This window comes from Scardinius erythrophthalmus (genome assembly GCF_964197995.2).
Source record: "Scardinius erythrophthalmus genome assembly, chromosome: 14".
In the NCBI taxonomy this organism is placed as follows: domain Eukaryota; kingdom Metazoa; phylum Chordata; class Actinopteri; order Cypriniformes; family Leuciscidae; genus Scardinius; species Scardinius erythrophthalmus.
Window position 1 is genome coordinate 33,562,862 of NC_138234.1, and position 10,786 is coordinate 33,573,647.

The 10,786-nt window shown below is 36.5% G+C and overlaps 1 protein-coding gene across 3 annotated transcripts in view; it reads left to right on the forward strand.

Moving 5' to 3' along the window:
* Positions 1 to 733: 733 nt before the first annotated feature.
* The window catches only part of rubcn (rubicon autophagy regulator), a 26,414-nt gene continuing 16,361 nt past the window's right edge, over positions 734 to 10,786 (forward strand). The window contains exons 1-7 of one of the 3 annotated variants that reach the window (XM_081385123.1): positions 734 to 890; positions 4,468 to 4,621; positions 5,178 to 5,261; positions 5,355 to 5,514; positions 5,597 to 5,703; positions 8,651 to 8,828; positions 9,045 to 9,428. In XM_081385123.1, the coding sequence (XP_081241249.1) occupies positions 853 to 890; positions 4,468 to 4,621; positions 5,178 to 5,261; positions 5,355 to 5,514; positions 5,597 to 5,703; positions 8,651 to 8,828; positions 9,045 to 9,428 (1,105 nt within the window). In that variant the 5' untranslated portion in view covers positions 734 to 852. The remainder of the gene's footprint in view (positions 891 to 4,467; positions 4,622 to 5,177; positions 5,262 to 5,354; positions 5,515 to 5,596; positions 5,704 to 8,650; positions 8,829 to 9,044; positions 9,429 to 10,786) is intronic. The other 2 variants (XM_081385124.1, XM_081385122.1) reach the window with 2 other exon arrangements.

Sequence of the window (10,786 nt, forward strand, 5' to 3'; positions counted from 1 at the left end):
TAGAAAATATTGTTGAACAGCGCCACCGTGTGGTCCACATGAGACAATATCAAATATTTGTTTGAACAACCAATTTGAAAAATTAATTATTATTATTATTATTTTTATTTTTATTTTTTATTAAACCTTTATTTAAGTAGGAAAGTCACATTGAGGTTAAAACCTCTTTTACAAGTGAGACCTAGTCAAGATAGGGTCAGATAGCAGGATTAGACAGATAACAAGCCACAATAAAAAACCAATAACAACATCATCAGAGTAACAACAGAGTAACAAGTTGAAAAACTGTTTCAAGTTCTTTTTTAAAGTTTTGATTTTTCTTGGTTTCTCTTTGCTGGAGATAAAATATGGCTTCCACATAGAATAATATTGTATTAGTTTAGATGGAAATTTCACTAGTTCTGTATATTTATTTCAAGTCATATTCAGAATTTTAGTTGTTTAGTTATTTTCAATTGTTAGTAAATATTTTTTTTCTGGTGTTTACATTTACCGAGGTTATAAATAATATATGGGCCATTTCTCAAATAGCCATAATTTGTCATATATATATAAGGTTATATTCAAAAGCTTATCAAACTAGTTGTGCAGGAAGCTGAACCACGAAGGGTTCATAAATGAGGAACCCTGACATTGACATTCAAATGTACCAAAATAGTGCATCCTCCATTTCACTTTTATTTTGAAAAGATGATCTGCTTCCGCTATTTCAAGAATGCTCATCTCTGTCGTCACATCCGCCTATCTTGTTATGGTGCAGGACGCCCAGTGGAAACACCTACTACCTGTCCGGACACTTTCAGCGCTTAAATCTGACCTAAACTCCACATCGAGCCTTTCCCTGGGGTGGAGATGGACATATCCGTGGAGGCGGAAGATGGAGAGCGCAGGTAAACAAAAACGCTTGAAATGTACAGTAGTCCAGAGTTTGACAGCTAGACCCACAGCTTTAGTTTTGGAGATTATTGTGCTTAACTAAGCAGTTTTAGCCCCTCTTACTCCTGTTTATATATATATTTAAGAACATTTAACTGATATATGAGAAATAACAATCTTGTTTGCTGAGAAAGCTATCGATTGCAGCTTTCATATGAGCTAGCCGGCTAGTGAAGTTGTAAATCCTACTATGGTATAGACGTCCCTTTTGAATATTAATCACGTCACGAGACGCTATTCATCAATGCTATCATCTGATTGGCTGAACTGTGGATATTAGTAAGTGGCGGCAGTCAGTTCTGCAGAATCAACCAATGGGAGACGCTCCCGCAAGTGTTGGAGCGTGACCTAATTAATATTAATGAGGCAGACCCTCTTCATAGTGCGATTCAGCATCGTATGTTCTAGCAGTTTTCAGCAGACCGACTTAAAAACAACATATGACAACAACAGTCTTGTGACTCGCTCACAATTAGCTGTTAAATCGCAGACGTAACCGCGAAATTAAATTTTATGCTGTTATTTTTCCAAAGTTATTTGCACGACGAGCCTCCAAAAACTCACACTCATATGATATGACATAACAGAAACTCTTGTTATTTTGACTCATAATAACCTGATGAAACATTTTAAAAAACAATTACACTTCAAGAGTACTTATTATGGAAATAATGTATTTAAAAAAAAATATACATACTTAAGTGCGAACTGAATGCAATGTTTTTTGACACTTAATTGCAGGTTTATTGCAATAAAATTAAAATGTGTTATAGTAAAAATATTTTAGATTTTGCCAATTTTATCTTTTAAATTGTATGTGGTCAACCTTAGTACGTCCATCCTGTTAAGGGAAATATGAAAAAAGTTAGTAGAAAAATAATATTTTTACTATAATATTATTTAATCATAATTATTATTTAATCATAAACAAGCTAACACCTTCTGTGTTAGCTTGTTTTTGCTCATTGGCTGATTTTATGTCAGAAGAAGAGCCAACAGAGAGAGAGACAGAGTGAACATAGTGATTGTGTAATTTATGTTTAAAGTTGAAGAAGTGCATTTAAATTTCGTTGGCAATGTTTTACATATTGTTTCCCATGGAAGTAAAATAATGGCAAATGTTTTTGAAACAAAAAAGCTTTTGTTGAATTGTACAACTTGAAAAACATGCTTTGCATTAACCGTGCTTGCATGAACATGGTTGTATATTTAAGCTGTGAATATTTCAATTCCAAACATTTCACACACATTTTCATTATTAAAAATTCAATAATCCATATTCAGATTTCACTTCCAAATACTCCTTCTAATTTTCAACTAGGCAATTTTCAGTCCATTTTATTTTGCTTCCACAAATTCATTGGTTCAAATTCGACCGAAAATTCAACATTTCACATCAGTTTGTAACTTTAGAGACAGTCCCTTATTTTTTAATAATGAAAATGTGTATGAAATGTTAGGAATTGAAATATTCACAGCTTAAATATACAACCATGTTGAATTTCAGCCCATAAAAATGCAGGTCCTAAAAATACAATGTATTAAAATGCAAACACGGTTAATGCAATGCATTTCTTTTTTCCATAGTTTTTAATCTAAATCCAGTTCAAAATAAAGGAAAATTGTAACTGGTTGTACTTGAGCGATAGGAAATCATCAAATTCTTCCAATCTTTATACCACTTGTCCACCCTGTTATCATTTCCCCCTCCCTTTTATCATTTTGTCCACTCTGTTATAGAGCTGGGACAATCAATCGATGCATCGTGAATCTCTGTTATAATTTTTTTCCACCCTATTATAATTTTTTCCACCCTGTTATCATTTTACCCACCCTTTTATCTTTTTGTCCACTCTGTCATAGGGCTGGGACATTAAATCGATGCATCGTGAACCTGTGTTATCATTTTTACCACCCTGTTATAATTTTTTCCACCCTATTATACATTTTTTCACCCTGTTATCATTTTGTCCACCCTTTTATAATTTTGTTCACTCTGTTATAGGGCTGGGACATTAAATCGATGCATTGTGAATCTCTGTTATCATTTTTTCCACCCTGTTATCATTTCCCCACCCTTTTATCATTTTGTCCACTCTGTTATAGAGCTGGGACAATAAATTGATGCATCGTGAACCTGTGTTATCATTTTTACCACCCTGTTATAATTTTTTCCACCCTATTATAATTTTTTTCACCCTGTTATCATTTTGTCCACCCTTTTATAATTTTGTCCACTCTGTTATAGGGCTGGGGCAATAAATCGATGCATCGTGAATCTCTGTTATAATTTTTTTCCCCCTGTTATCATTTTTCCACCCTATTATATGTTTTCTGCACCCTGTTATCATTTTGTCCACCCTGTTATAATTTGTCTCCACCCTGTTCTTATTTTACCCACCCTATTATCATTTTGTCCACTCTGTTATAGGGCTGGGACATTAAATCGATGCATCGTGAACCTGTGTTATCATTTTTACCACCCTGTTATAATTTTTTCCACCCTATTATACATTTTTTCACCCTGTTATCATTTTGTCCACCCTTTTATAATTTTGTTCACTGTTATAGAGCTGGGACATTAAATCGATGCATTGTGAATCTCTGTTATCATTTTTTCCACCCTGTTATCATTTCCCCACCCTTTTATCATTTTGTCCACTCTGTTATAGAGCTGGGACATTAAATCGATGCATTGTGAATCTCTGTTATCATTTTTTCCACCCTGTTATCATTTCCCCACCCTTTTATCATTTTGTCCACTCTGTTATAGGGCTGGGACATTAAATCGATGCATTGTGAATCTCTGTTATCATTTTTTCCACCCTTTTATCATTTCCCCACCCTTTTATCATTTTGTCCACTCTGTTATAGGGCTGGGACATTAAATCGATGCATTGTGAATCTCTGTTATCATTTTTTCCACCCTGTTATCATTTCTCCACCTTTTTATCATTTTGTCCACTCTGTTATATGGCTGGGACAATAAATTGATGCATCGTGAACCTGTGTTATCATTTTTACCACCCTATTATAATTTTTTTCACCCTGTTATCATTTTGTCCACCCTTCTATAATTTTGTCCACTCTGTTATAGGGCTGGGACAATAAATCGATGCATTGTGAATCTCTGTTATAATTTTTTTCCACCCTATTATCATTTTTCCACCCTATTATATGTTTTCTGCACCCTGTTATAATTTGTCTCCACCCTGTTATAATTTGTCCCCACCCTGTTATCATTCTGTCCACCCTGTTATCAGCTTGTCCACTCTGTTAAGCAGTTTTTTACAATACTTTAATAAAATCAGCACAAAATCACTAATAAATTTACTATAGTATCAATTATGTAGTACTTTTAAAAGTGAACAAAAATGCCTTTTAGGCATTCGTATCTGTTCAATACAGTTCAATACATTAAGGGCACTTCTTTTTCACAACACTCTTGTGACAATAGTATTGCAGTGTGAGGCATGCTATGTGTTTATAAATAAGCCTATGTAGTAGCAATTTACATATGTGTCATTTCAGATGGGAACACTGGAAACTTCTGTCGAATCTAAAGACGACTGTTGAAGGGCTGCTGTCGACCAACAACCCTAATGTGTGGTCCCGCTATGGGGGTCTTCAGCGCCTGCATAAGGACATGAACAACATCCTGGGCCATGGCCTCAAACAAGAACAGGTGTTGTAAAAACAAGATAGAAATGTCTCTGTGTTTCATGAAAGTCCTGCGGAAACCCCAGGACTGTGTCCTAAAACCACAGCCTCATTTACCTGGAACTGTTAGACACTGAATATCTCTGTGGCGGATCAAACGAGGAAGAATGTTTCTTACTTTTTTGTCATTAGATTAGAAATGGCCTCTGTGACCTTTCCAACCTGGAAGAAGATTAGATTAGTTTATAGATTAACAACATGAAACCTCCATCTCTAATAGTTTTTATTTACTTAAAGTTGGCATGAAATTGGAATTCACTGTATCCTTTTTTCTGAATGCATGTTATTGAACTTATTGTGAATGATTCATCCATGATTTTTAATTTTTTTTTTTGGAAGTTAACATGAAATGGATGTTGCAATAGTCTTTTCCTCCCTATATTGTTTTTTTATTTTAATGTCAGTTTTTCATCTTTATAACAGCTTTGACTTAAATTAACAGAAATTCCCAAATAAATTTTGTTAACGTATGAATAATTACACTGTGGTGCAAGATCTAACTTGATTATTTTGTTTTGCAGCTTTACTATAAACAGAAAGACTACTGGCGTTTCGTGTGGTGTGTGCGGTATCTTTGCCCTCATCTCGCCCGGCACGTAGAACAGGTATTCGTCAATCCAAAGGATATTTCCCACTTGATAAGGCTCTTAATGGTATTTTTGACATCTTCAGTGACGCCTGACTCTCTTCCTGTGCAGTTCAGTCAGTTGGAGCCGGTGCTGAGCAGTGGCGTTCAGAGCGTCGGCGAGGGTTTTAAAGCTGAGCGTTGGCTTTTGCACAGTCTCCAAGGTCACATCTTATCAGCCCAGCTCAAACCACTGCTGCAACACAAGGCAAACACACAGAAATTCTACAATGGTATCTCAGCATCTGCCAAACATCATTATCACTTGTGTGGTTTGGTTCTGATGATAGCACTGATGATTGTCATCTTCTGTAGATGTGGCCTTCCTGTTGAGTGAACCGCACGTGTCTGCCATGTTCCAGTGCCTGGAGGCGGTGGAGCAGAATAACCCTCGGCTGCTGGCTCTCATAGACACCGTCAGGGTCAGACATTTTACATTTACTTTTTATATTCTTCTGTTCAAAGGCATGTGCATTTAGAGCAATGGTTTCCAAACTCGTTACAGTGGCATTTCACATCCTTCTGCGTCCCCCGTCTCTTCCACTTAGACTGCAGTCACACCTGGTGAAAATCAAGCTTTTAATGTTGTTTATATGTCTATGTGGTGTTTTTAATATGCTTTAAGACAAACCATGTGCAAATTCATAAGTCGACACCATTGCTGAGTATTTTCCCTTTAAAACTGCAGTGAACCAAAGACAGTCTCAAAAACACGCTTTGAAATCGCTGGTGTTTCTGACGTCACAAACTAGTGATCGTCAATGAGTGGATCTGTGAGTGAGTGGAGGCGGGGCTCATTTACATATTCATAGAACCTCGCATACTAAATGAGGCAAGGGTGTAGAGTTACATTCAAGCTATTTTAAGGCATGAAGATTTTTGTTTTCAAAGACAAACTTTTAAATATGTAATATTTAGTGATCGAAGATGAGTTTTAATGGATGCAATGATACAATGATACACCAGGGGAAAATAAGGGACAATATTTGCCCCTTTAAATTGATTTTCAGATGCATTTTAGTTACACTTTATTTTATAATTATTTGAATAAGTAATGACTGAGTGATATTAACTACATGTACTTACTATAGTGTTACAGTTAGGGTTTGGTTTAGGGTTAGTTGTAATTATGCATAATTTACTGTTATTACTATAGTAAGTATATATGTAGTAATATGCCTGTTAGAAATAAATGCTCATGTTATTTTAAGACAGGGTTGAATTAAATGAACGGCAAAATTCAGCATCTTGTACGCATACTCCAGTTTGGGAACCACTGAATCTAGATGATGTAATTAAGCGTAACAAAGAAGATAAATATTTGTTCTTCTCTTTATTAAACACATTTTCCTACCTGGGATGGAAACTCGTGTCTGAGAATATAAATCAAATTGCCCTTAAGTCACAAATCAATACTGACTCAACTTGTAAACAATTGACTTTAGACTTGAAGAAAAACAGTGTGATTAAATGTTTAATTAGATGTTAAACGTATGTTGGCTGTAATACAGCAACGATTGAGAGTTCAGGACACCTTTTTCGCACTGACAAACTTGAGACTCTGCAGTGTAATATATAACTTTGCTTGAGCAAACAAACAATGGTTTTGGATTTCATCCACTAGTTGGAATGAATTTGTTTGGATTCATAGAGGCCAAAGTCCATATAAAGCTTTTGTAATAAGCTGAGAAAGGTTTTCATATTATACCATAATATTTGTGCATTTGTAGGATTAGCAACAGTCAGTGTTTGTGTTTGTTTTATAGGAAAGGGTCCATAATCTCACTGCCGTTCAGAGAAAGTTGATGTAAGATCAATGTGTCCAATAAGAAATTAAGTCATTTGGAGAAAAAGAAAATTCTTCAGACAGAAATCTTTTGGTATACCAACGTGTGTTTATTGGATTTCATGTTTATTGAGAACAATTATTCAGGTCATATTTTGAACATATTATTTGGTCTAATGCGACATATAAAGATAGTTATATATCTATATGTTATAGATTTTATTGTGAGTGTTTCAACAATGTATGTTTAATTTTTGTTAAAAAAAAGAAAACCTTTCAAGGTTTAATCAAAATGTAAAAACTGGTCCTTTTACAGTATGTGGCCAGTAGTTGGCAATGTCACTTTGTAAAGAAACGTTAAAATTGCACTTTGAAACCTGTTTTCGAAGGTTTGCATTTTCAGGCCATCAATCGTCGCTGGTGTGTAAATGAATGGCCAAAACGCATAAAAAGTTTTCCATTTTTAGTTGAAAATGGTGCTGCGTAAAAGGCCCCTTAGTCTGATAAGCCACGCCCCTTTAAGCTCATGTTCATCTGCCTTCAGTTTTGATAGCCTACATATCAACAACAGTGGATAGTCAAACACCCGCCCTACATTTTCCTGTTTTAATAATCCATTTCACTTGGGATGTGCGTCACAAAACTGAAGAAAAGATCTGTCACTACTTCCGTTTCATCACGTCTTTAAAACATATTCACAACACTATACTAAGAATTTCTTTAAACAAATCGTGTTTTTGCGCTGTGAAATGTTCACATTCTGGCTGCAACCGATTATGCATGATTTGAAGTTTGCTTCAGTTTGTTCAATTTGTCAGACCGCAGTGCCTAGTTCAACAAAACTCTGTTGCATTCTCAGTGTCGCCAGAAGGGACGCTATGTTAGCATGAGCGCAATCTTTCTTCATCTTGTACATCTTGGACTCCCTCCCTCTTTAGGTTATTTTAAACGAAACCTGAAATTACATTTGCTAGAATTAGGCCTAGCGTTTGGTTCAGTAGGTTAATTGGCAAGAGGCTCTTAACAGATGTTTGTTAGTCATTGTTGTGTCTGAAAGTACATTTTATTTATGTAATTTTATTGTGTGACTGTACAGCACATTGGTCAACATTACGTTGTTTTAATTGTACTTTATAAATAAAATAAATGAAATGAAATCTACAGTCATTTTTCTCTTTCAGCTAAACCACTGTAATGTGGGCGCATCAGTTTGAAGAGAATTATGCTGAGCCAGTTAGTTCAAGTTAGTTAAACCATCAACAATTTTATACTGTATGCCTGAGTGGCTTTTTATTGTGGCCAGCCTAAGGCACACCTGTGCAATAATCATGCTGTCTAATCAGCATCTTGATATGCTACACCTGTGAGGTGGATGGATTATCTCGGCACAGAAGAAGTGCTCACTAACACAGATTTAGACAGATTTGTGAACAATATTTGAGAGAAATAGGCTTTTTGTGTACATAGAAAAAGTCTTAGATCTTTGAGTTCAGCTCATGAAAAATAGGGGCAAAAACAAAAGTGTTGCGTTTATAATTTTGTTCAGTGTATGTCAATGTCTTCTGTCTCTTGTGTTTTTCAAGCTCTCACATTTGAAAGAGTCTCCTCCGTTGTGTTTGCTGAAGAGCCAGAGTCTGTGTTTGCTGCCCGGGGCCGTAGGAAGCTGGAGGCCAGCGGACGTCTCCCAACCCCGAAGACTCGCCTCGTCCCAGAGCTGCCTCGCAGAGATTCCCAGCACCCCCCTCTCCAAGACCAGCTCAGGTCAGCAGATTCACAGCTAGAACAACAGGCCGCTCTGTGCCTCCATTACCACACTAAATGCTTGCCTTGTTTACACTCAAAAATGTCCCGGACAGAAAACAGTCCGTTGTTTGGCGAGGAAAACTGGGAATGGAAGGTGGGCTGTTAGCAATGCTTGCGGTGAACGAATTTGACCATTCCTCAAAATCACAGTGAATCTCTTTGTTTGTGTTGAAGATGTTGCTCCGTCCATCAGTGCTCCGGGTGCCCCATGGGTGTGCGGGACAGGACATCAGGACGCAGGAACCCCCCAGATCTCCCTCACCGAACCCGCCTCGCCCGCTCCGCCCGAGATCCTCCGGGATTGTGTGGAAGCGGATTTGGACGACGGGCCTGAATATTTGGCTATTGGTAATCTGGGGAAGCACAAACGCAGTGACTCGTCGAGCTCCACGCAGAGCAGCGAACACATGGGCACTCAGGCCGACGCCCACACTCCTGTGGCTCCGCCCCCTCCACGCCGCAGCTCTTTCTCAGAGGCTCCGCGAGCCACAGGGCGGAGCTCGAGGGGACACATGCGCTCGCTGTCCGACACCGGCCTCAATCAGAAACTGAAAAATGGTGCGTACAAACAGTTGCATTAACTAGGTTCTCGAGAACAAAGGCTTTGTTCAAAACTAACTAAAAGTCGCAACTACTAATAAAACAACATTTATTAGCGTAAAGTCTGTTCACATCAAGTACGACAGCTATGGCAATAACAATAACTATAAAGTTTTAATAATCATTCAAATTCTATGAGAATAGCGATGTCTAAACTGATACAAAAGTACAATGTTGTTGGAATTGCTTTCAGAACGATTTTTCCAGCTGGTGAACGGTAAAAACATTGACAGCCAATCAGAATCCAACTGTACTTTAAAGAGGTTTAGCATGAAACTTATGAAGATAACGGTAGCGTGCGCTTATAATAAACCAAGCTTAATCGTCCGTTGGTGTGGACGCCAATATAGTTATCATTATAGTTATCGATATAGGCATCATAATTGATGAGGTTTTCAAATTCTTGTTTTATGCTTGAGCGAGACAACAGTTATTAAACGCATTAAAATGTCTTCTTTCTAGTACCGTTTGGAAGGTTCATTCAGATAATTAATTTAATTTAATTTAATTAGTAAATAATTACTAACTTGTGTTATCACTATGCTTGACATTTAATGTCTTATTTTGTTGAATTATAGCAATAGAAATATTTCATTTCTTCTGATTTTATGTGTATTTAATTATCTTATTTGAATTAGGATGTTGTCTCTACTTTAATTGCTGTATTTGATCAGTTTATGGTTTAATGCTATCAATTTTTTAAGAATGCCATTGTTTTTTGTCAGATAAATAATACTATTCTGATAGTGTAGCTAGTTATTTTGCAACCAAAGAGGTAGTTTTATTATAACCTAAAGCCAATGTCAAAAATTCTCATATTCACTTTCTTAATATAATGAAATAAGAATAAATAAAATACAGTTTTGCAACATTTCATTCAAATGTAAAGAAGTGCAGAAATGTAAAAATCTCTGTAATTCCTCTGACGACGGATTATGCTTAAACTCCCAGTCTCTAACCTTTTTTTCATGAATAATTTAGTTCCTGATGTATAAAATCAAATCCCACTCTAAGTTTCGTCAGTTTTGTGTTTACGTGTTTATATTGTATGTGACGCCATGAAAGTTAAAAGGGTTGTGATTTCTTGTTCACTCAGTTTAAACGATCTATTTTAAATGATGATTAGCTTGATTTAAATTTCAAAATGGCTTCCCCAACACTGCATGCAAAGACAAAAGCAAAAATAAACACAGTGGCCCTCATTTATCAAAGGTGCGTACACCAAATTTCCAGCGTACACCTGGCGTACACCCAAAACCACGGTGACTTTGAGATTTATCAATATGGACGTTGGCGTACGGCACGCTCAAATCCTA